Source organism: Podarcis melisellensis, assembly GCF_964234715.1.
Source record: "Podarcis melisellensis genome assembly, chromosome: 15".
Taxonomy (NCBI): domain Eukaryota; kingdom Metazoa; phylum Chordata; class Lepidosauria; order Squamata; family Lacertidae; genus Podarcis; species Podarcis melisellensis.
The window spans coordinates 32,582,560-32,608,158 of record NC_138532.1 but is presented as its reverse complement, the minus strand read 5'-3'; the positions used below and the strand labels follow the sequence as shown (position 1 = coordinate 32,608,158).

The window sequence follows — 25,599 nt, the reverse complement described above, 5'->3', positions numbered from 1 at the left end:
TCTGATCCACTAGAGGATCAGTGTTGCACACGAAAACACCCCTCCCCGTCCTTTTCTCTCCCAAAGATCTTGCCCATGTGGAATTTCACTTTTGCAACTGCTCTTGTCACTGCTCTCCGGAAAGAGTTATCTGCCAGGTGTTAATTCTATGGAAGCAAGGCTACCAGTTGGGACGAAATGTCTGGAATGGCAGTGTGGTCTGGTTGCTGCCCTTCTCCAGTCTCACATCTATTGTCTAAACTTGGGCTGAGCATATTTTTACCCCCAAATGCTGCTATATATAGAGGGACAATAGTCATTGTGTCGTTTGGCTGGTGGATTGATAGCAGCAGTGAAGAACTCCAATATGGTAGGTTCCTTCCTCCCTCCTTCCCTTCCCTAGGAGGCAAAGCAAATTCATCCTTATATTTAATCTTGCGCAACCCATGTCTTCTTTTTGCAATCAGTTCCTTCCTTCTTTATTTCCTCCTTGGTGCTGTGGCCAAAAAATTTGTCCTGGTTTTTTTATTTTATTAAAAAAAAAACCCATTCTCCTTCAATTACTAAGAAACAAAAAAATTGCATTTCAAAATTATCAAAGGGAAAAGAACATTTTAGTGATGTTCTTGGGGGTGGGAGGGGGGGCAGGGGTTTCACTGCTTTCCAGGTGGCCAGGGGAGGCTTTTATTTCATGCTGCAAATCATTGTTCTGGCAGCCTGCGCTCTGCAGCCTCCTTGGGTGCCCAGGTTTCCTGAAAACCTCATGGATATCCTCAGCTGGGTTTTCTATTGGAAGGTGGGGAGGCTGGCTGCTCTGTGCCTGACAGGTGTTTACCATTCTTTTTTAAAAGTGAAGTGGGTTTTTTAAAAGTCAGTTTTAAAGAAATCAGTTCTGAAAGGGGGGGGGGGCTTTTTTAGCTATCAGGAACAGTGGCGTAGCATGGGGGGTGCAGGGGGGCCCGGCCGCACTGGGCGCAACATCTGGGGGTTAGGGTTAGGGGGCGCAAATCCACGGGTTAGGGGGCGCAAATCCACGGGTTAGGGGGTGCAAATTACTTGCCTTGCCCCGGGTGCTGACAACCCACGCTACGCCACTGATCAGGAAAGATGTCCCTTAAGAAGAAATCCATGACGGTGCCAGTCTCAGGTGCTCAGAAGGCAGCCACCCCAGCTTAAATAAGGAACATATGGAACTGCATTATATTGAGTCAGAGCATTGGTCCATGTAGCCCAGTATTGTCTACACTGAATGGTAGCTGCTCTCCAGGGTTTTAGGCAGGGTTCTCTTCCAGCTCTATCTGGAGATACTGAGGATTGTACTTGGGACCTAAGGGAAATGCTCTATCACTGACCCATAGCCTTTCCCCTGAAAATAATGCTCAGGGGAAGATATTAGGAAGTAACTTCTCCCATGGGGATTTTTCAGATCAGGGAGATTAACAGAAAACAGGCTTACAGATCGTCTAAAATGCTAAGCCGTCTGCAACTGTTTTTCAGTAAACAAAGATAAATAAGTGCAGGCAGCTAGGGAGGCTGCAGGGTGCTGGATTAATGTTTAATAGAAAACTGGGGGAGCCTTCTGGATGCTTTGCAAGATGCTCACCTCTCTATGATAAGATACGTTCAAGGGTTTCCCTTTTTTTAAGGGAAATTCCCTTATTCCGAATAGGATTCCTCGCAAGAAAAGGGAAAAGTTGACAGCTATGTCTCCAAGTCCTGTGAAGGCCTGCTCCCCTTCTTATTTTGCATTGTAAGCAGCTTTTTGTTCATTTTTTAAAATGGAAAGAGGGATGAATAATAATAATAATAATAATAATAATAATAATAATAATAATAATAATAAATTTGTGCTTTAAAAAATACTTTCTGAAGCACACAGAGTCTCAGGGAAGCATCAAACATGTTCAAAATGGCAAAAAGGGTAGGGGGGGGAAATCCATTCCTATCGCAAGTAATGATGGTAATATTCTTAATGAAAGCAACCCGAGGACGTCTATACATAAGGAAACGATCATTCTTTATTAATCAGAGAGAAATGTACATGTAATTATGCCAAATGAGCTCTGCAGGGAGGCTTTCCGCCCCCCACCCCACCCCCCGCTGCCCCCTCCCCACCTCTCACACTTTACGATGTCTTAAAAGGATTTATAAATATTACTGGGGTTTTATAGCATCGTAAAGTTTCAGCTCTTTCTGTAATGCTACTTTCAAACGATTACTGGGAGACAAACCTCTGTTGTCAGAAGTAAGACAATAATCGCTGGAAGGCAGGGAACTGCGGCGGCCCTGAATCTCGAGGGCTGGGGAAGGGGAATCCTAGAATAGCAGCTATTCAGTTCTTCCCCTCTCCTCACTTTCTCCTCACAACATCCCTGTGAGGTAGGCTAGGTTGGGAGATAAGGGCTGGCCCCAAGATCAAAAAAGCGAGCTTCATGGCTGAACGGGCCCTAGCCCAACATGTCGCCACATGGCCTCTACCACTTCATTCTGAAGTATGCAATTTGTGCAAATTTAGAAACAGTTCCCTTTGTGGTTAAAAAGCAATCGTTCTTCCCGTGGAAGCTGTAGCTGTGAGGGAAAAAAGGCTCTCTTAACAACTCTAGCACCCTCAATGAACTGCGGTTCCCAGCATCCGTTGGGGGAAGCCATGACTGTTTAATAATAATAATAATAATAATAATAATAATAATAATAATAATAATATATTATTTATACCCCGCCCATCTGGCTGGGTTTCCCCAGCCACTCTGGGCGGCTTCCAACAAAACACTAAAATACAATAGCCTGTTAAACATTAAAAGCTTCCCTAAAGAGGGCTGCCTTCAGATGTCTTCTAAAAGTTTGGTAGTTATTTTTCTCTTTGACATCTGGTGGGTGGGCGTTCCACAGGACGGGTGCCACTACCGAGAAGTCCCTCTGCCTGGTTCCCTGTAACTTGGCTTCTCGCAGGGAGGGAACCGCCAGAAGGCCCTCGGCGCTGTGGTGTCTGGGCAGAACGATGGGGGTGGAGACGCTCCTTCAGGTATACTGGACCGAGGCCGTTTAGGGCTTTACAGCGGTTTACAGCGGTTATCGTAGTACTTTAAATGGGTGAACATGGAGTTCATCTTTTGGTAGCCGGTTCCTCAGCGAGTTCATTGCAGAGGGAGCTGCCTCCCTGTTCTCCGTCCTGAATCATCCACTTTGCTTGGAGGATCTCCAAGTTCAAGTCTTGTGAGGAGACAAACTTCCTCCCTGTCTACTTTCATGCGCTAGTTTCTCTTCAGACCCTACAAATCTTCCGTCTGCCTTTTCTCCCTCTCCTGCTAATCAGCTTCCTTGGATGACCCCACTGGGTTGTGGTGCTATGAGAGAGAGAAAAAAACTTCATTTCTTCTCCCCCGCCTCCATGCATAATTTTATAGATTTCTGTTATCCCCCCCCCCTTCCTCGCCTTTCCCCCCATACTAAAAAGCCTCTAATGTTATAACCCTTCCATGAAGGGAAGTCTTTTTCGGATTATTTAAAGAAATACTATAGTATGATGGATTCACGAGCTGGATTTGAACCATGAGGAACAGGAGGAATGAGAGAGCATTGTATTGTCGTTGTGGTGAGAGAAGTTAGGGTGCAGCAAGGGGGAGAAATAAAAAAACACCATGGGAAATGGGGTGGGAAGTCGACAAAACCAAAGAAAAAAATCATTATGTATTGGAGTACGTATGGGATTGTTTTGAAAATTTAATAAAATATAACTGGGCTGCCATACATCCAGGATTTCGCAGACATATCTGGGATTGTCTGTCAGAAATATCATCTGGATAGAACCCCACTCCACACTCCAAGAAAAACTCAAAAAAAAAAAATGCCAAAAAATAATTTTTTGTGTCCGGATTTTCACTTATTGAAATATGGCAACCCTAGAGGGGGCAATGTTATAACCTTTCCTCATAGGGGAAGTTATTTCCCTATTCCCTGGGAGAAGGCTAGTGCCTTCCAACCCTGCTTTCCCGAATGACCTGGATGCAGGACTAGGCAAACCTTTTGTAAACCTCTGCAACATTTTCCAACTGAAAATCGGGGTGTGTGTGTGTCTTTTGGTGCTGCGCTGCCACGTAATTCGGCTGACTGCCTCGCCTGCCCCTGAGTTAGTTGGCTGCCTCGCCTGCCACAGCCTCTCCCTGGCAGATGTTCGCTCCCTTTCCTCCTCGCTTGCTTCCTCTGCCCACGCCACACCTCACGCCACCATGACAGCGGTGGCAGCTTTGGCAGCAGCAGAGAGAAGCCAAGAAGAAGAAGAAGAGAAGGAGGAGGAGGAGTTTGGATTTGATATCCCGCTTTATTACTACCCTAAGGAGTCTCAAAGCGGCTAACAATCTCCTTTCCCTTCCTCCCCCACAACAAACACTCTGTGAGGTGAGTGAGGCTAAGAGACTTCAGAGAAGTGTGACTAGCCCAAGGTCACCCAGTGGCTGCATGTGGAGGAGCGGAGACACGAACCCAGTTGCCCAGATTACGAGTCCACCGCTCTTTACCACTACACCACACTGGCTCTCAGTGTGAGCAAGAGCGCACATCCACCACCTCCGCTCCGGAGGGGAAATGTCTCCCCCATGCGCAAGGCTTCAGCTTCAGGAGGTTTCCATCAATAAGTGCAAGCACCGGCTTCTCCTCCTCCCGTGCTCGGGGGCAGTGCTGGAAGGGGGAAAACGGGACACTTCCGGATGAAACCAGAAGCCAGGATGGCTTCTGTAATTCCCTGATGTCCCAGGAAAATAGGGACACTTGACGCGTATGTTTGTGTGACCCATCAGTCCGGGATGTTCTTATTCAAAGAGGATCGGGAGGTTGGGTTAATAATAATAATAATAATAATAATAATTTATTTATACCCTGCCCATCTGGCTGGGTTTCTCCAGCCACTCTGGGCAGCTTCCAACAAAGTATTAAAATACAGTAGTCATGCCTATAGGACAGGATGGCTAAATGGAACTTCCTTGTTCAGAGGAAGTCTATCTCTGGACACCAGGTGCCGGGGACAGATAACTGGGGGATGCCATCAGATTTAAGCCTTGTTTGTGGGCATCCGTTTGGCCGCCGTCGGGAAGAGTATGTCTGATGTGGGAGAGTTGTTGCCATGGGCTCTTGCGGTCCGCTTTCCTCCAGGGTAGATAATGAACTTCCTTGTTGATTTCACGAAATGTACATGCCATAGCATGATTGAATTGTGGAGTTGGAAGGGATCCCCAGGGGCCATCTAGTCCACCCCCACCCCCCGCAATGCAGGAATCACGGCTAAGTAATCCCCACCACTTTCAGAGCTTCTATCCTGGCAGGCAGTTGCCTGCTGCCTGAAATTGAAGTTGAAATTGAAATTGTGTGCAAAGAATCCCCCTTTCCTCCCACTGTCCCTATGAATGTCTTTTCTTTCTTTCTTTCTTTCTTTCTTTCTTTCTTTCTTTCTTTCTTTCTTTCTTTCTTTCTTTCTTTTTTAAATCGGAACACAAAACTCTCTTTTCCATTCTTGGATCCCCCTAAACGTCACCTCGCCGGCATCTCTGCCGTGACACCATGAACTGAGGCATAAGCCTGGATTAGATTTATCATCTAATTATAGCTAGAACTGGAAAAAGGAGGAATAAAAAAAATAATAATGATCAGAGGTATGGAATGCCGTCCATAAAAGGAGAGGATCAAAAGATCGCAGCACACCGGATCCAAATGGAATCCCGGGGGAGGGAAACAGAGATGACGGCAGGACTCTCCAGGGGACTTCCAGCTCTTTCTACGAGACCAGGGTCCCATCTAGTCCAGCGTCCTGTTCTCACAGTGGCCAACCAGATGCCCCCATGGGAAGCCCAGAGGCAGGATTCGAACACAAGAGCCCTCTCCCCTCCTGAGGTTTCCAGCCACTGCTGTTCAGAAGCTTTGCTGCCTTCCACCATGCTGCCACTGACAATGATGTCCTCCACAAATTTCTCCAGCCCCCCTATTTTTATAAAGCCATCCAAGTTTGTGGCCATCCCTGCCTCCTGTGGTAGGGAGTTCTATAGTTTAACTATGTACTGCATGAAGAAGTCCTTTTTTTCCCCCCTCGCCCCGAATCTTCCGACATGCAGCTTCATTGGCTGCCTGCAAGTTTGTTTGTTTATTTCCTTTATATCCCACCTTTTCCTCCCAGAAGTTTAAGGTGGCGTACGTGGGTCTCCCCCTCCTCATTTATTTCCCACAACGACCCTGTGAGGTAGGTCAGACCGAGGGGCAGGGACTAGTAAGCTTCATGGCCAAGTGAAGATTTGAACCCCGGTTTCCTAGGTCCCAGTTCAGCGCTCTAACCACTGCTCCACTCTGCCTCTGGTTCTGGTCTTAGTTTAGCCCCCTCTCTGCGCTCTCTCTCTCTCTCTCACAAACACACACACACAGACACACACAGTCTCTGTCCTGTCTCAGTCCCTGGATGGCAAGTGTGATTCACACAGTCTGCTCAACTGCGTCAGTCCATTGCTCTCATTTCTCTCCTCACTTCCTAACCCCGGCAGCCAGGAGAAATGTAAAGAATTACAGTGGTACCTCGGGTTACATACGCTTCAGGTTACATACACTTAGGTTACACACTCCGCTAACCCAGAAATAGTGCTTCAGGTTAAGAACTTTGCTTCAGGATGAGAACAGAAATCGTGCAGCGGTGGCGCGGCAGCAGCGGGAGGCCCCATTAGCTAAAGTGGTGCTTCAGGTTAAGAACAGTTTCAGGTTAAGAATGGACCTCCGGAAGGAATTAAGTACTTAACCTGGGGTACCACTGTATTGCAGAGAAAATCTTTAGCGAGGATAATGCATCTTCGCCTCTGGTTTTATCTTTGCACACTGTTTCATTTATTTTCAAGTATTTATTTTAAAGTGTTGGGGATTTTTTAACTCTTTGTTTTTCTTAAATTTAAAAATGACAGCATTGCAGAATCCTCAAAAATCCAGATCCGTTATTATGACACTTGTAACTTTTTTGGGGGGGGTGAAAGTGTGGCAGAAAAAGAGGGGGGAAGAAGGGTCCTATCCCACTCTAGCTCCAGCCTTGCCCCCCTTTTTACTGTGGTCCCAGGTACAACTCCTTTGAACCCCCTGACAGATAACCAAGGAAAGGAAACAGAAAAAGGGTTTAGATAAGAACTTTGTCGTCTCTCTCAAAACAAAAACAGCAACAAGAAACTCCTGACTCCACCTGTTATACCGTAATTAGATGGAGTTGGCTCCTAGGGGCTGAGGTCCCTTTGCCCCCCCCCCCAAAATATATTTGAGGGGGCTGGGTGTCCCCAAATTTGATGGGCATTGCTATTCAAATGGTGCGTGTGAGCCGTGTCTCATCATCAATAGTCAGGACTTAGCTGGGCCCTCCCAATATTACATTTAAACTGGCACCCCGATTAGGTCTCTCGCCACCTAGTGTCTAAACTATATAATGACGCTATCCACACAAAGTTCCTCCTCCTTTTAAGGAGCACTTCCTCGTCGCATACAAAGTCTCTGCATTCAGAGCAAACTGGGAGATCTTATATGCAGAAACATTTGTGGGTTTCGTATGTTGTCGTAAGTGAACGCCATGTGAATGCAACAAAGTTGTTGCGTGATACAAATTGTGTTGCATTACATATACAAGTTTAATGTGTACATTTAGTCCAGCTATGATTGTGTGGGTGCTTACCTTATTGATATTTGTCATTAAGGTCTTAATATCTCAAAAAGTACAAATATTATCATTTCTATTATTAAAGTAAAAATGAGATCATGTATTCATTTTATATCCTGTGTCAATATTTTTTGCTGGTCTACCCTTGCTGGGGGGCCTGGCCCAAGGGAAAGGGAAATCACCGGGGTGGATTGTAGTCTGTAATGCTGCTGGACTCCAAAGTTGAATTCATTTCAGTCTGAATTCTCATCAGGACCAGAGTCACGCTCTGCTTGGGTGCCTGGGTATAGTCCCCCTCCCAGGATTATTTGCAATACCTCAAGGACTGCCTCTTTCCATATGAACCTACCTGGACCGATATCATCTTCTGAGGGCCTCCTTTGTGTGCCTCCTCCTCGAGAGGTCCGGAGGGTGGCAACACGAGAACGGGGCCTTCTCTGCAGTGGCTCCCCGTCTGTGGAATGCTCTCCCCAGCGAAGTTCACCTGGCGCCTTCATTATACACCTTTAAGTGCCAGGCAATAATGTTACTTTTTAACCAGGCCTTTGTTTGATCTGATTTACATCCTATAGCCTTTTAAAATGTGGTGGGGGTTTTTTTGGTGGGGGGCTATTGGGTTGTTGTTTTTATTTTTATTAGGTATTTTGTGGTTTTATAACTTGACTTTATTCTGTGAAACATCCTGAGACCCTTGGGTATAGGGCGGTATATTAAATAAATAAATAAATAAATAAATAAATAAATAAATAATAAATAAAATTCTCATTCTTAATTTGCAGGCACCCAAAATGGCCAGACACAAGAAGGAAGGAGGTGGCTCCAATGTATTCTCTATGTTTGATCAAAGCCAAATCCAAGAATTTAAAGAGGTAAGTTCTCCCCAAGGCTGTGCAAGACACTTGACCTTGGGATATGTGACGATTTCGTTTGGTCTGTGTTTTTAAACAAAGCAACCTGATTTGCACTTGCTCAACTAATACATGGACCACAATGAAGTTAGCCTTTAATAATAATAATAATAATAATAATAATAATAATAATAATAATAATAATTTATACCCCGCCCATCTGGCTGGATTTCCCCAGCCACTCTGGGCGGCTTCCAACAAAATATTAAAATACAATGGTCTGTTAAACATTAAAAGCTTTCCTAAACAGGGCTGCGTTCAGATGTCTTCTGAAAGTCCGGTAGTTGTTTTTCTCTTTGACATCTGGTGGGAGCGCATTCCACAGGGCGGGCGCCACTACCGAGAAGGCCCTCTGCCTGGTTCCCTGTAACTTGGCTTCTTGCAGTGAGGGAACCGCCAGAAGGCCCTCGGCGCTGGACCTCAGCGTTTGGGCAGAATGATGGGGGTGGAGACGCTCCTTCAGGTATACTGGACCGAGGCTGTTTAGGGCTTTCAAGGTCAGCACCAACACTTTGAACTGTGCTCAGAAACGTACTAGGAGCCAGTGTAGGTCTTATGTGATTTTGGCGGCTGCTCCCAGTCACCAGTCTAGCTGCCGCATTCTGGATTAGTTGTGGTTTCCGGGTCCCCTTCAAAGGTAGCCCCACATAGAGTGCATTGCAGTAGTCCAAGTGAGAGATAACCAGAGCATGCACCACTCTGGTGAGACAGTCCGCGGGCAGGTAGGATCTCAGCCTGCGTACCAGATGGAGCTAATAAACAGCTGCCCTGGACACAGAATTGACCTGCACCTCCATGGACAGCTGTAAGTCCAGAATGACTCCCACCTGGTCGTTCAGGGGCACAGTTACCCCATTCAGGACCAGGGAGTCCTCCACCCCTCCCCGTCTCCTGTCCCCCAAAAAGAGTACTTCTGCCTTGTCAGGATTCAACCTCAATCTGTTAGCTGCCATCCATCCTCCAACTGCCTCAGACACTTCTCCAAATTTCGTCATATTGTTCTTGGCACAAAAAAAAGTAACGAAGTGCATATAAAATGTGTATTTTAGTTTTGAAAGCATATGCAAAGTGTTGAATCCATTCACGTTTTACTTACTGCAGACGTGTTGAAATTAATGGACCCCAGTTAGCCGCTTACGAAATGCTGGAGGCTACAGAGGGTTTTTTGCCTCGTTATAAGCCAATCTCTCACTCTTTGTATTTTGCAATAGGCCTTCACAATCATGGATCAGAACCGAGATGGCTTCATTGACAAGGCTGACTTGAGAGACACCTTTGCTGCATTGGGTAAAAAGCACAAACTTTTTTGTGTACTGGCATCTAATATGTATTTTGGAAAGTTGTTTGTTTGCTGTGCGTTTGGACGTCTCTTAGGATATTGGTAACCACATTATTTTGATTTTAATCCGATTTTAAGCTGTATTTCAGCCAATTGCTGAATTTTATGTCTTAATGTATTATATATTTTGATGTTAGCCACCCTGAACCCGGTTCTGACTGGGGAACGTGGGATATAAATAAAAAATATTATTATTATTATTATTATTCACGATGGTTCCTGAGATAGAGGAGCAGGTTTTCATCTATGTTTGGATCAAATTGGATACCATTTTGAATCAAGATGGAAGACTGAACCTTCTTGTGTTAGTTGGTTTATTCTAGCCAATCAGAGACGACACAGAAAATGTGATGGCACGATTTGTGCATGAAGTGTTGGATAAACACTCCCAAGTACTTCAGTTTATTTCACCATATGGTAAACCCAGCCAACCTGGGTCTGCAATTTTGCACCAAAGGTTTTTACATTGTTTCTAATTCCAGCTTATTTATTTTTACACCTGCCACTCCACCAAACCAATAAATTTCTGCCAAAACCTCAGGTGCTGCCACTTCTGGGATCATTAGTTAGAAGGCAATAACTTCTGCCAATAAACTGATTTTCCCTTCACCCATAACCCTTGTAATTTGGAGTCATTCTATAGCCTGTGGCCTTCTTCTTGTCCTGACAATTCTTCAGTTTTCCACAGTGTCCCCAGGTTCAAAATATGAGCAGTGATTTTGTTCTCTTAAGGTTTTTACACTTTGCTGCAAGCTCTATTCAAATATGAAGAAAAGACAATATTAGGTTAGAGATTTTGGAGCGGTGGTTTGCGTATCATTCATTCAGGTGCATGTGCAGATCTCTGGATGATGTCACACACCTACAGCTATATAATTCTTCATGGCTGATTGCCACCATTTCCATTTACTGTCACGACAAGAACGTTGTTCTATCATAGGTCGCATGAATGTCAAGAATGAAGAGTTAGAAGAAATGATCAAGGAAGCTCCAGGGGCCATAAACTTCACCGTCTTCCTTACTATGTTTGGTGAGAAGCTCAAAGGTAAGCAGAAACCAGTGGTCAAACGGTGTGCGCGAATCTCTGTTTACAAACAGTTCCCAGAATCCTTTGCATGGGGCAGAGCCAGGGCAGTTTAACTGGCTCAATGGCAGAGCACATGTTGCATATGCAGAGGTCCAAGGTTCATTCCTTGGCCCTCCAGTCAGAAGGACCCGATAGCAGGTGACATGGAAAAATTGTCAAGAGCTCGTCCTATGCTCAAGTAAGACTCTGGTAGAGTCACATGCCTGACTGGCATGTTCTCTCCCTCCTGGTCATTCATTCAAGAGCTTCAAAAGCTTTCTTCAGCCCAAACATCACAGCGACCCATGCCAACAGACCTCGGCACACTTAGGGATCCACAGAGTCTTTGCAGGTCGCGTGACAGACCTCAGCAACTCAGCATTTTGGCTAATCTACTTTATTTACATATAAACACACATGGAGCACTGAAACATGGCTCCCTCTCTCTCTAGCATCAGACAGCAAAAAAGGAAAAGGAAAAAAGAACAAAGGACATTAGTCCCACTTGATGGAACACAGTAATACTAACATCCTGTCTATGTCACTTCCCACTCTGTGGAGTCAAAACATACACCGTCATGTGATAGACAGCAATCCCATGACTGCGATCACGGAGCAGGAATTCTAACAAAAATGACAGAGTAATGAGCACCAGGGTAGATGGACAAAAAAGTCTGACTCTAGAGAAGGCAGCTGCTGGTGTTGTTATGAATCCGAGGTATACTGGAATGTAGCTATTGCAGCTTGCAATTTTTTGTTCATGGAGCGATGGTTCAGGTATACATGCCAATGTCATGGACTGGTTGAATTCAGAGGAATGGTGGGAGGAGTCAGCTGGAGAGCAGTGGCGGAGCAAGCCGTTCAGGCACCTGGGGCGGTGCGGATGCCTTGCACCCAGGGGCAGGGCCAGCCACCTGTGGGGCGAGCCAGGGCAGGACACTCCGCAGGGCCTCCGAGGAGTCTGCCTGCCTCCTCCCACTCAGCTGTCCTACAACTGAGAGGGAGGCGGTGGGCAGACTGTTTGGGGCAGCACGGACCCTGCAGGTGCCCAAGCCACTGTGTCACTCCCAGGAGAGACCTGTAGCTTGGGCACACTGCAGGCCCTGTGGTGAGTGCCCAAGGCATTTTGTCACACACACCACTCAGTGGTGACACCTGGGGTGACCCGCCCCCACCGCCCCCTTCCTCCGCCCCTGCTGGGCAGCCCCCCAAGGGAAGAAGGCTCAGAGCTGGGGAATTGGTGGTGGGACGACAATTAGCAGTCAGAGGGAGAAGTGGGAGAAGACTGGAGAGAAGTGGTGTCAGAAGCTGAAGAGGTAACAGGGCTTAGTGAGCGGGGAGAATCTGTGGCAGAGAGAAGACCAGAAGCGGAGGCAGAAGCAGAGGCTGGAGAGGAGGGAGGCCAAGAGGCAGAGATGAGTCTGGCTAGTGAAGAGGCACGGGTGTCTCCCTCTCCTTCCGCGACCAGCTCCCCTCCCCCATGGTCTCCCAGGACAAGAAGTGGCATGAAATGAGAAGAGCAAAGACAGGCATGCAGGCTTGGTCTCAGATTGCTTGGGGAAAACCCTGGAGGTGAGGATCTTCAGTCTCTGCAACTGCTTCATGGGGGCAAGACCTATGAAATAAGAGTTGCTGTGCTCCTTAGGCCTGACCCTCCAGTGCAGATCCTGTTTTTTTCTAATAAAAAGTTAAGTCCACTTACTTTGTACTTGCTTGGGACAACACACACTTTTGCATATAGGCACCATCCCTGGAACGTAACCCCCACGCAAGACGCGATCGTACTGTACTGAACAGGATGGACCAATGGTATGACTCAGTAGAAGTCCACTTCCTCTGCTGCTGTTTTGCTCTGCCTAGCCAGTTTGGTATCTCTCAAATTTGTTTAAAAAATAATCAGTGTTGCGGCGGGGTCTTCCATCCCATACTGTCTTTGGGTGGAAAAAAAAAAAAAGAAGCAGTTTGTAGTCTGTTATCCTACTGGACTCTTGAGCTTTGAAGTGGAATTCTGCGGCAAGCATTCCCTATTGATTAGCTGGTGCACAAAGTGGTCTCTTTGAGGACAGCGCGGCATCTCTGCGTGGTATACAAATTGCATTTCCTCCAATTCTTTGTGGAGCAGAGGCCCATGTGGCTGACATTAACACAGAATGCTTTCGGGAGGGTGTGTGTGTTTGCTGCTCATCTGGCAGTGGGGTATATATCACTAACCAAAGTTTCCAGCTTCTTCCTAGAGTTCCAGCTCTCTCTCCCCTTGCTCCTGCGCTGACAATGCTTTGATGGCTTTAACAGATTTCTAGCACAGCTAATTGTATAAATCATTGTCATCATCATCAGTAATTACCTGCCCTTCACTCAAAGGTCCTTGGATGCATTACAATGTTAAAACACAATATTAAAAACAGTTGAAAGCCATTTACAATCCCTACGGTGTCATCGTGTCTACAGACCTGGGATAGCTCAGTCGGTAAAGCATGAGGCTCTTAATCTTAGGGTCATGGGTTCTAGCCTCATGCTGGGCAAAAGATTCCTGCATTGCGGGGGGTTGGACTGGATGACCTTTGGGGTCCCACCCAACTCTACAATTCTATGATTCTAAAGTGACTTGTGCTGGGCTTATGTTCCAGGAATTTGAAAAAAATGTACATAGCCAAACCACCCTCATATGGCCATCCTTAGCTTTCAAGCAAGGCAGAGAGCTTTTAAGAGTTGCTTACCGGGCTCTGGTAGGCTCTTGTGCAGGCTCTTGGAGGACTGTTTGAGTCCCCATAATATCTCACAAGAGCCTCCCAGAGCCTGATAAGCAAGTATGAGAACTTAACAAGCTCTTTCCGCAGCAGGAGAACCCGGCTCAAAGGAGTTATCAAGCTCTCTGCCTTGCAAGCAATTAATTTGCGGGGTTTCAAATTTGTTGTTGTTTAGTCGTTTAGTCGTGTCCGACTCTTCGTGACCCCCTGGACCAGAGCATTCCAGGCACTCCTGTCTTCCACTGCCTCCTGCACTTTGGTCAGGCTCATGTTTGTAGCTTCGAGAACACTGTCCAACCATCTCGTCCTCTGTCGTCCCCTTCTCCTTGTGCCCTCCATCTTTCCCAACATCAGGGTCTTTTCCAGGGAGTCTTCTCTTCTCATGAGGTGGCCAAAGTATTGGAGCCTCAGCTTCACGATCTGTCCTTCCAGTGAGCACTCAGGGCTGATTTCCTTAAGAATGGAGAGGTTTGATCTTCTTGCAGTCCATGGGACTCTCAAGAGTCTCCTCCAGCACCATAATTCAAAAGCATCAATTCTTCGGCGATCAGCCTTCTTTATGGTCCAGCTCTCACTTCCATACATCACTACTGGGAAAACCATAGCTTTAACTATACGGACCTTTGTTGGCAAGGTGACGTCTCTACTTTTTAAGATGCTTTCTAGGTTTGTCATTGCTTTTCTCCCAAGAAGCAGGCGTCTTTTAATTTCGTGGCTGCTGTCACCATTTGCAGTGATCATGGAGCCCAAGAAAGTGAAATCTCTCAGTGTCTCCATTTCTTCCCCTTCTATTTGCCAGGAGGTGATTGGACCAGTAGCCATGATCTTCGTTTTTTTGATGTTGAGCTTCAGACCATATTTTGCACTCTCCTCTTTCACCCTCAATAAAAGGTTCTTTAATTCCTCCTCACTTTCTCCCATCAAGGTTGTGTCATCTGCATATCTGAGGTTGTTGATATTTCTTCTGGCAATCTTAATTCCAGCTAGAGATTCCTTCTACTCCACACTTATTAAAAGCACGGGATCCATAGCTGTCAACTTTTCCCCTTTCTTGCAAGGAATCCTATTTGGAATAAGGGAATTTCCCTTTAAAAAAGGGAAACGTTGACAGCTATGACAGCATCTTTGTTCTCCTTTGCACCTGACAAAGTGGAAGGTGTGGAAAGGAGGGCAGCCTGGAAACCTAGCCTTATGAAGAACGGTTGAGGGAGTTGGGAATGTTTAGCCTGGAGAAGGGAAGACAGAGAAGTGACTTGATAGCCATCTTAAAATACCTGAAGGGCTGTCCCATGGAAGATGGAGCAACCTTGTTTTCTGCTGCTCCAGGGCGTAGGAGCCAAACCAATGGTTTGTTACAAGAAAGGAGATTCCTCCTGAACAGCAGGAAGAACGTTCTGGCAGTAGGAGCTGTTCAGCAGTGGAACAGTGATTTCCCCATATATTCATATTTCTCCCTTCCCGCTATATATTTAATACTTTACACTGCTAACTTTACACTAACCCTGCTAAAGTTTTAAGCAGATTAACCTGATTCTTCAGCTATTCTCCAAACATTTCCCACGCTTCCTTAAATACTCCATCTTCCTGATCTATTATTCTATTAGATAAATTTGCTAATTCTACATATTCTACTTCTCCTGTGTTGCTATTGTTCTCTTGGTTGCCCAGGTTCTTTGTAGGACTGAGATGGGACTGTTGGTGGCTTAAGTGTCAGTTCTGCTCTCTGTAAAGGTAAAGGTACCCCTGGCCGTTAGGTCCATTCGTGGCCGACTCTGGGGTTGTGGTGCTCATCTCGCTCTATAGGCTGAGGGAGCCGGTGTACAGCTTCTGGGTCATGTGGCCAGCATGACTAAGCCGCTTCTGGTGAAACCAGAGCAGCACACAGAAATGCCGTTTACCTTCCCGCCGGAGCGGTACCTATTTATCTACTTGCACTTTGACATGCTTTCGAACTACTAGGTGAGCAGGAGCAGGGACTGAACAACGGGAGCTCACCCCGTCGCAGGGATTCGAACAGCCGACCTTCTGATCAGCAAGCCCTAGGCTCAGTGGTTTAGACCACAGCACCACCCACGTTCTCCATAGGCGACTGTGAATGTTGATATAGGGATCATTTTCTAGGATAATGCAGAAATTAACGGTCTGGTCTTCTTCTGTAAGCAGCACAGGAGGTTGCGGTACGATGAGGGTGATAGATTGCGTATGTATGTGTGCACGCATGTATGTGACAATATTCGTGGGAAGCCTAATGTGATAAGTGGTAAAAGTTGGCTCTTTAGTTACACAGATGATTGGAAAATGGAGATCATTTATTTACTGTTAGCATGTGACTTGCTGGGCTTGCATGAGTTGTCTGGGCTACCAACAATGCAGTGCTCTCTACTGGAGTATGTTCACACATTCATCTGCCAGTCCTCAAGTGCCCAGTAACTGAGTGGAGTGAAATCAGATTATGTTCATTTGTGGTGTGAACCACAGATACATGTGTGCACAGAAGTATTGGAAATATAAATCTCTGCTTGTTCCCCTTATAGGCACAGATCCGGAAGAGATCATTCTGAATGCTTTCAGGGTTTTCGACAGAGAAGGAAAAGGTCATGTGAAAGCAGATTAGTAAGTTTTCACTTCATTTTGAATCTCTTCCCCATGTTAATTTCGCTTCTGTCAAGTTTGTGACTCATTGCCAGTCTGTTGTATTGCACTGCCCAATGGCTGGATCCCTGCCCTGTGGAATGCCAGATTCTGTGAGCAGTCATCGAAACATCAAATCATGGAATGGTAGAGTTGGAAGGGACCCCAACGGTCATCTATTCCAACCTCCTTCAATGCAGAAATCCCAGCTAAAGCATTCATGAGAGATAGCCATCCAACCTCTGCTTAAAAACCTCCAAGGAGGGAGTGTTCATCACCTCCCAAGGAAGACCGTTTGCTGTTACCAATAAAGGTCTGGGCCAGTTTTAACCCAGCTTCAGCCTCTATTTGCTCCCATGCACGCTACTCTGTGCTGCAGACACAAATTACCGTATTTTTTGCTCTATAAGACTCACTTTTTCCCTCCTAAAAAGTAAGGGGAAATGTTTGTGCGTCTTATGGAGTGAATGCAGGCTGTGCAGCTATCCCAGAAGCCAGAACAGCAAGAGGGATCGCTGCTTTCACTGCGCAGCGATCCCTCTTGCTGTTCTGGCTTCTGAGATTCAGAATATTTTTTTTCTTGTTTTCCTCCTCCCAAAACTAGGTGCGTCTTGTGGTCTGGTGCGTCTTATAGAGCGAAAAATACGGTAATCCCCATGTAAACAAGAGTCTCCTCCAGCACCATAATTCAAAAGCATCAATTCTTCGGCGATCAGCCTTCTTTTTGTGAGAGCTGGACCATAAAGAAGGCTGATCGCCGAAGAATTGATGCTTTTGAATTATGGTGCTGGAGGAGACTCTTGAGAGTCCCGTGGGCTGCAAGAAGATCAAACCTCTCCATTCTGAAGGAAATCAGCCCTGAGTCCTCCTTGGAAGGACAGATCGTGAAGCTGAGACTCCAATACTTTGGCCACCTCATGAGAAGAGAAGACTCCCTGGAAAAGACCCTGATGTTGGGAAAGATGGAGGGCACAAGGAGAAGGGGACGACAGAGGATGAGATGGTTGGACAGTGTTCTTGAAGCTACCAGCATGTGTTTGACCAAAGTGCAGGAGGCAGTGGAAGACAGGAGTGCCTGGCGTGCTCTGGTCCATGGGGTCACGAAGAGTTGGACACGACTAAACAACTAAACAACAACAAAAACAAACAAAAACAAAAACTGTCCCTGCATGTAGAGAACTAGCACATCAGGGAAAGTGTTGAAGGGGCTGAAGCGGCTCTAGCCACTACACAATGCTCCCCCTCCTACTTTACCTGCACCCACACAGTTAATGCCACCTCTAGTCTTATCCTGGGAGAGGAGGATCAAGGGCACCCACAATTTCATAATACAAAGTGGAATATAAATGTGTAATACATAACTGCGGGGTTTTTCTTGCTGGAAAAGGACACCCATAACACCCCACCAAAAATGGTCCCTGCCCGACCTAGCCAAAGTCACAAGACAATTTCATTAGCTCATCACCACACAACAGAACATACTGTTTTCTTATTAGACCCAAGGGTAATGTCAATCATTACATAACAAACCATTAAATCAATCCCATGGCTGCATTTGATGCTCAGCCTCATTTCACATAATTCCAGCATTTAGACATTTGACTCTAATAATTTTTGTAGCGTGGCTCACACATCCCTTTGAAAGTCTTTCTGCTTTCAAGGCGATGGTTGCTATTCATTAATAGAATTTCTCCATGTGAAGAAGGAAAGACAACAGCAGAATCCTCCCCCCCCCCACCTCCATTGGCGGTGACTGACCTTTTAATAAGAACCTTCATCTAATTAACATCCTTTTGGGGCATTTCATTTTTTCCACTGCGTGTTTTCACCTCTCACTTGGAAAATCGTGACTCATTTGGGAGTTTTGGAACTGATTTTGAATGTGATGGCAAAGATATGTGATATCTATATTGCCTTAAACACCATACTCTTACCACACAGAGGGATAGAGAGATGAGAAAGAGATTGGGCACACTGTCCTTTGCGATGTTGAAGCTCGACAACAGGCAACAGCCTCCTTCCAAGGTGGGCAAACAAAACAAAAACTGGCATGGCGTTTGGAAAAGTTTGGCGATTCAGGTTGCAAAGTTCCCTTGACGTTTATGAGGTTTACTCACAAGCAAGAGAGCACAGCGTTGCGATTATGCTTCCCACAGCTGTCCAATAACAATCTTGTTGATACCAAACAGCACTCCACAAATTTGCACCAACTTGGACTGTGACGGAAATTAGCTGTATTTAAAGTGTGGCCAACCACCTTCTCCAAAGTCCACATTTTCAAAGCCCAGAATATCCCATTTCCCTTCCCGCTTGTTTGCGAGGAATGTGCGTATGTGAGAGACCTGCGCATACATGACGCCAGAGCCCTCTCCTTCCTTCCATATCCTGTTTGCAGAAGCAATGCTCTGTTTCCTGAGCAATGCAGGAAGTCATTGTGGGTCCAACCTCACATCCACAAGTGAGCTCACAGACTGGAATAGAAGGCAGGCACTTCCAATTGCATACCCTTCTAGGACTGCAGACCATCCAAGTGTCCCTGTTTTCCAGGGACAGTCCTGGATTTACAGAAGCCATCCCAGTTTCTGATTTGATCCAAGAATGTCCACTTTTCTGTAGAACATCCCTTTTTCATCAGAGAAGTGTTAGAGGGTATGGAATTTGTTGTTGTTTAGCCGTTTAGTCGTGTCCGACTCTTCGCAACCCCATGGACCAGAGCACGCCAGGCACTCCTGTCTTCCCCTGCCCCCCGCAGTTTGGTCAAACTCATGCTGGTAGCTTTGAGAACACTATCCAACCATCTCGTCCTCTGTCGTCCCCTTCTCCTTGTGCCCTCCATCTTTCCCAACATCAGGGTCTTTTCCAGGGAGTCTTCTCTTCTCGTGAGGTGGCCAAAGTATTGGAGTCTCAGCTGCATGATCTGTCCTTCCAGTGAGCACTCAGGGCTGATTTCCTTAAGAATGGAGAGGTTTGATCTTCTTGCAGTCCATGGGACTCTCAAGAGTCTCCTCCAGCACCATAATTCAAAAGCATCAATTCTTCGGCGACCAGCCTTCTTTATGGTCCAGCTCTCACTTCCATACATCACTACTGGGAAAACCATAGCTTTGACTATACGGACCTTTGTTGGGAGGTGATGTCTCTGCTTTTTAAGATGCTGTCTAGGTTTGTCATAATAGGACATCCTTATTTTCATCAGAGAAATGTGGGGGGATATGGGATTGGGAGTTCAGTTGCCTCTCCTCTTTCGACTTACTTGTCAATCCTCAACCAACAATCAAAGGAGGTTTCTAGCATGTGAACTAGGCCAGTTTTCAGTTCAATTCTGTGTTGCAGTGGCCTTCAGATACTCTTTGTCCCAAGAGAGAATTTTCTGTTCCTCCCTTTTTCAAAATGAAGAGGGTTGTTCTCCATAATTATAGAGTCCACTCAGGGGTGGAGGAAGGGGTGTGTGGTGGGGGCAGCACGCCCCGGGTGTCACCACTGAGGGGGTGACAAAATGCCGAGTGGCACTCACCGCAGGGCCTACAGTGCCTGAGTCACGTGTCTCTCCTGGGAGTGACGCAGTGGCTTGTGCACCCACAGGCTCTGCACTGCCCCAAATGGTCCGCCCACCGCCTCCCCCTCAGCTGTAGGGTGGCTGAGGGGGAGGAGGCAGAAAAACTCCCTGGAGGCTCTGCGGAGTGTCCTGCCCTGGCTGGCCCCGCCCCTGGGCACAAGGCACGCCCACCGCCCCAGCCGCCCAATCGGCTTCCTCCGCCGCTGAGTCCACTAGCTTAGAAAGATCAGAATTAGGTGCCTAAGGAACTTACACTTTCCTTTTGTTTAAGTGCAAAGAGTAGGAAGATGCAGTTGTGAGTCTCAATTGTTTCTTCCCCAAGACTGCAGGAGACAGTCTGATGGAGCCACAGAAGGATCAAATCCTTCTTGGATCTTCATCCAGACATCACTGGTGCTGCCCACAGCCCCACCGACCTCTTCTTGAGGCTACAATGTACGCCAGATTATCTCAATTAACGCACAACTTGTTCCGTGCCATTTCTTTTTTGGAAGAAAAAAAAGAAAGCGCAGCTCTCTGTGACTTACTAGGAAACCAAATATTGGGACTGAAAATATTGGAACGAGCTGAAACTGGCCGCGACAGATACCATCAGGACCCCAGGGCAGGCGCTGTTTTTATAAACCCAGTTTGTTTCTATGTGTCTGATTCTGGGGGTTGTTGTCTCCTCCCTCCCCGCAAAGAAACAAGTAATATGGAAAACAACAACTGCAGGGAAGCTGACGGCTTCTTAGTTAGGAAAATCTGAGTCTTTGTTTCTCTATAAAATAAATAATGGAAACTGTGGGGTTCTTTACTCAGTCCTTCTTATGTGTAATGGTGCCAGAGGCTGCCGTGCTGTGCTTCTGAAGCTCGAAATTGTATTTGATCCTCCTCCTTCGCCACCACCACCTCAGCCACCCCCGCCGCCCTCAATCTGGCCTCACATTCTTTCCAAAAACACTGGATGCATGTGAATAGAAGATGCCAAGTGACATGGGTTGCTTTCTGAAAGAGAGAGAGAGAGAGAGAGAGAGAGAGAGAGAGAGAGAGAGAGAGAGAGAGAGGGAGAGAGAGGACTGAGCCTCTTTGGAAACCAAATCAATAGAAGAGTCTTGCGGCAGAAAGTTTCATGGACTGGAGTCAACAGATTTAGGACAGTTGCCAGATACAGGCAGGTGGACACAGAGGAGGAAAAATGGAAACAGGGAGACCAAAAGTGGCACATTTTGTCCAACATCCAATTTCTCTTGGTGGCAAACCAGATTATTGGTGCTTGGGAAGTCTGTCTTCAAAGAGGATAAGTTCCAGTTCCAGTTCTCCCCTTCCAAAACAGGATTAGTTCCAGTGCGAGTTCACCCCCTCCAAAATGGAACAACTTCTGCTCCAGTTCAATTTTCACAGTTCAATTCAAAATTCATTCCCATGGCGATTTTTTCCAGTCTTCAGAGTTTCACTAGCTGCTCACCTGAAGGATAAAATGTACTTAAGAACACTAAGGCAACATCCGAAGGCACATGTAATACAACAGGAACAGTTGTTTTGTCTATTTCCTAAGCTTAAACAGGAACATCCCTTTTACAGATAAGGGGGGGAAATGATGACTACAATGAAACACAATGAATGTAATGAAATGTGTGTGTGTGAATTAAAAAGCGGCCTCCAAAAAATCAGCACAAAAGTAACTTAATTCCTGTTCGGTTCACCCGGACATTGCAGAAACTACTTTCAGATGTGACTCAGAGCTTCCCGAATTACCGTATTTTTCGCTCTATAAGACGCACCAGACCACAAGACGCACCTAGTTTTTGGAGGAGGGAAACAAGAAAAAATATTCTGAATCTCAGAAGCCAGAACAGCAAGAGGGATCGCTGCACAGTGAAAGCAGCAATCCCTCTTGCTGTTCTGGCTTCTGGGATAGCTGTGCAGCCTGCATTCGCTCCATAAGACGCGCACACATTTCCCCTTACTTTTTAGGAGGGAAAAAGTGAGTCTTATAGAGCAAAAAATACAGTAATTCAGCAAATTAGTTCACTTGAATCCATCTGTTCCAAGCACCACCAGTTACACCCTTAGACATACTGACCTGGCTCTATTCACGTGCAGTTGCTTCTCTAGCACGAGGAGGATCCAATGGGACACAGTGGATCTGTGATTCCTGCATTGCAGGAGGCTGGAATGGGATCCCTTCAAACTCTAGAGTTCTATGATTCCACCCCTTCAGCCATAATGGCGCCAGCACTGCATTTGTCCTGCTACGTACTCCTGTTAGGTTTGAGCACAGTACAGATTGCAAATGTGGCCTCCTCCATGGCCCTTAAATAGATTTGCTTTATTTCAAACAGCATGAAGGAAATGCTCATGACACAGGCAGACCGGTTTACTGAAGAGGAGGTAAGATTCCTTACATGCTGCACTCCCTTTATTTCCTGAAAATGTGGAGATTTTTCTATTTGATAAGAACAATTTCCATTTTTTTTTGTTTCGTTCCAGATTTGATGGTTGAGATGGCATCATGAGATTGCCAGGGGTAGTCCTTGGGAGTCTGGTTATCTTGAGATAAATGGGGGAAAGAGCTGGTCTGGGATGGATAGATTGATGGTCCTTTAGAGGGGGAACTTCTTACCGTCCCAGTTTCTGTATTTATTTCCTTTATTTATATCCCACTTTTCCCTCCAAGGAGTTCAAGGTGGTCTACATGGTTCCATGGGCGTAGCCATGGTTTTGTTTGTTTGTGGGGGGCATGTTTGTTTGTGGGGGGCAGACAAAGTTGTTCAGCTTTTATTTTTGGAAATCCACCAAAGTTGTTGAGCTCTTTTTAGGAGACTGCCCCCTAAAGTTGAGGAAGTCACGGGTAAAAAGTAAAAATACCCCCAAGAGCAGGACTTTAGGGGGAGCAGGCTTTGGTTGGTGGGCAGGCTGAGGCTAGGGGAGGCATAACCTCAGTTTATTGAGCACTTTCTTTTTTGTACATAATTTCAATTAAGTTTTCTGTTTTACAATTTAAGACACTCATTTTACATCCTTAGCATATCAATGATTTCCCTCCTTCTCTTTCCATGGTTCATTTTACATATCATAAATCCCTGCATATTTTACAAAAACTATACCGTTCAGTATTCCATTATTGCATCCAACAAAACTTATTTACACTGTTGAATTTATCTTAATGCTGCCAGCGTTTTCAGCTGTACACAATTATTTCCCATATATTCAATAAACGTTTTCCAATCTTCTTTATTGAGTACTTTCAATGCTTTTCAATAATTCTTGTACTCCCCCATGCATAGTTCTGATCCTTCTCCATTTTATCCTGACAGGTAAGTTAAGCTGAGAGACTGTGACTAGGTCAGCCAATGAGCTTCATGGTCAAATCCTGGTCTCCCAGTGCCACACTCTTAACCCTACACCACACTAGCTCTCAATGTTGTTGTTTGACACCAGCTCCCTATGGAAGGCTCCACATCAGCATAGAGTGGAGTGTGGTCCATTTGTGGAACCTTGGGCTGCAGCCAGCACTCTGAGAAATATGGCTCCTGCATGATTACAGTGGCTCTCTTCAATGGTACCAACTAATGGGTAGAGCAGGGGTAGGCAATCAGTCTTTGAACCGTGTGATTGCTTACCAGCACGCTCCTGTGACAGTTGAGATGCAACTCCCATCCCGTCCTTTCCAATCTTTATTTCCTTCTTCTGTTCCTCAGATGAAACAAACGTTCACCGCATTCCCTCCAGATCCTGCCGGCAACCTGGACTACAAGAACCTTGTTTATGTTATCACTCATGGTGAAGAGAAAGACTAGAAGATGCTGAGATGATCCATCAAGAGAAGGCTGTTCACTGTTGCCTCTTTGGAGGGTCCAGCTTCAGAAGAAGCTGAGTGAGATGAAAACCATTATTTTTCACCAGGCTTCATCACCCTGGGGTCCTCCTCGTGCTTTGGAGTACAACTGCCATCAGACGTAGAAAACAACTGGGGAGCAGCAGATTGTTGAAGGCCGTGCTAGATAATCTTGGGCATTTTTATAAATAAAAGCAGAAGATACCATTTTGTATCTATCTCCCTGCTTGGTCTTCTGTGTATTCTCGTTTTTTGTTGTCATCAGCAATGTAGAAACGGGATGTTCTCGATGTTGGGAAGTGTAATGTAGCTCCACCTCTTCCCCTTCCCTTTATTAAACACCAGGAGATATGTGAAAAAGACAAGGGATGGAGGGAATCTTTGTGAAACAGGGATGGGTTCTTTTTATAACCCTCCAACCTGGCTTAATGTGAGCAGGAGATGAGTACTGGAACCTGTTTTAAATCTGAAGACCCAACCGAGGAACCTGCTTGTTGGAATAACACAAAGGTGTCTTTGGTTCCCTGCTCAAAATGGCCATATAAAGTGTGAAGGCTTCAGGGAATCCTATCCCTCCCATGGTGGGATGCAAAGAAGAAGAAAAACAAGAAGAGTTCTTACCAGGTACAGTGGTACCTCTGGTTACAAACTTAATTCATTCCGTAGGTCCGTTCTTAACCTGAAACTGTTCTTAACCTGAAGTACCACTTTAGCTAATGGGGCCTCCTGCTGCTGCCGTGCCGCCAGTGCACAATTTCTGTTCTCATCCTGAGGTAAAGTTCTTAACCCGAAGTACTACTTCTGGGTTAGAGGAGTCGGTAACCCGAAGTGTTTGTAACCCGAGGTGTTTGTAACCCGAGGTATCCCTGTAGTTTATTCAATATTCACAGTGGGAGGAGAAGGAAAGCAGTCTCTCTTAGATAATGGCGTTGTTACAAGTAAAGTCCCACCCCCTCAGTCTCTCCTATTCTACGTCACCCCTGTGCCAGCTGATCTGTGCTTTCTGACTCTGAGCTTTCTGTTCTCCTACTCTCAATGCATGCTTTGTCCTGGGAGAGGGAGGGTCAGGAATGCTTTCAAGAGACACTGAGTCTGTCAGCTGTCTCTCCCCTGGTGCATCTTCTCCCTCCTGCTCCTCTCCCAATATTTCCCAGCTTCTCCCCTCTGCACCCTCTGAACTATGACCTTCTGCAAACCACTATTCTAAATCTATACTGTCCTCCTCTTCTCCAGGAAGTGCAGGAGGAGGGGCGGGGACGGACTCCACCATTCCTCCTTTTCGGACCAGTCCCTGACATCGAGATTCTTGGAGAATGCTAGTACCAATCGCTTGCTTTAGGGCCGAAGTATACAATACATTTATAGTATATTCCATGGATGTTTATAGGGCATGACTTCCCCCAAAGAATCCTGGGAACTGTAGTTCCCCTTTATAAAGCTACCAGTTGCAGCACCTTTAACAAACTACCGTTTACAACAACTTACAATTGCAAAAATAAAGTGGGTCCTAAAAATACACATCCAGTGTCAAAAGGTCAAAGGGATGCTGTATAATGAAGACGCAAGACATAGCTCTGTGGGGAGGGGGTTCCACAATTTAGGGAATGCCATGGAGAGGGCCCTTTCCTGGGCTGCTACCCCCAAATCTCTGTGGGAAGAGGAACTACCAAGAGGGCTCCCTCTGCCAATCTTAAAGGTACCCCTGACCATTAGTCACAAACGACTCTGGGATTGTGGCGCTCAACTCACTCTATAGGCCGAGGGAGCAGGCGTTTGTCCACAGACAGCTTCCGGGTCATGTGGTCAGCATGACTAAGCCGCTTCTGGTGAACCAGAGCGGTGCACAGAAACGCCGTTTACCTTCCCGTCGGAGCGGTACCTATTTATCTACTT

General features: G+C 46.1%; 1 protein-coding gene across 1 annotated transcript; it reads left to right on the top strand.

Annotated features, from left to right (window-relative positions):
• The first annotated feature begins 217 nt into the window (after positions 1–217).
• On the top strand, positions 218–23,918 carry MYL10 (myosin light chain 10). Its single transcript, XM_081890744.1, has 7 exons — positions 218–349; positions 8,419–8,508; positions 9,759–9,834; positions 10,827–10,931; positions 16,234–16,312; positions 22,211–22,259; positions 23,570–23,918. The coding sequence occupies exons 1-7, from the start codon at positions 347–349 to the stop codon at positions 23,666–23,668; spliced, it is 501 nt and encodes a 166-aa protein (XP_081746870.1). The 5' UTR covers positions 218–346; the 3' UTR covers positions 23,669–23,918.
• The last annotated feature ends 1,681 nt before the right edge of the window (positions 23,919–25,599 follow it).

Coding starts and splice junctions, on each gene's coding strand:
- MYL10 (XM_081890744.1), top strand. Junction 8,509..9,758: donor AAATCCAAGAATTTAAAGAG/GTAAGTTCTCCC, acceptor ATTTTGCAATAG/GCCTTCACAATCATGGATCA. Junction 22,260..23,569: donor ACCGGTTTACTGAAGAGGAG/GTAAGATTCCTT, acceptor TCTGTTCCTCAG/ATGAAACAAACGTTCACCGC.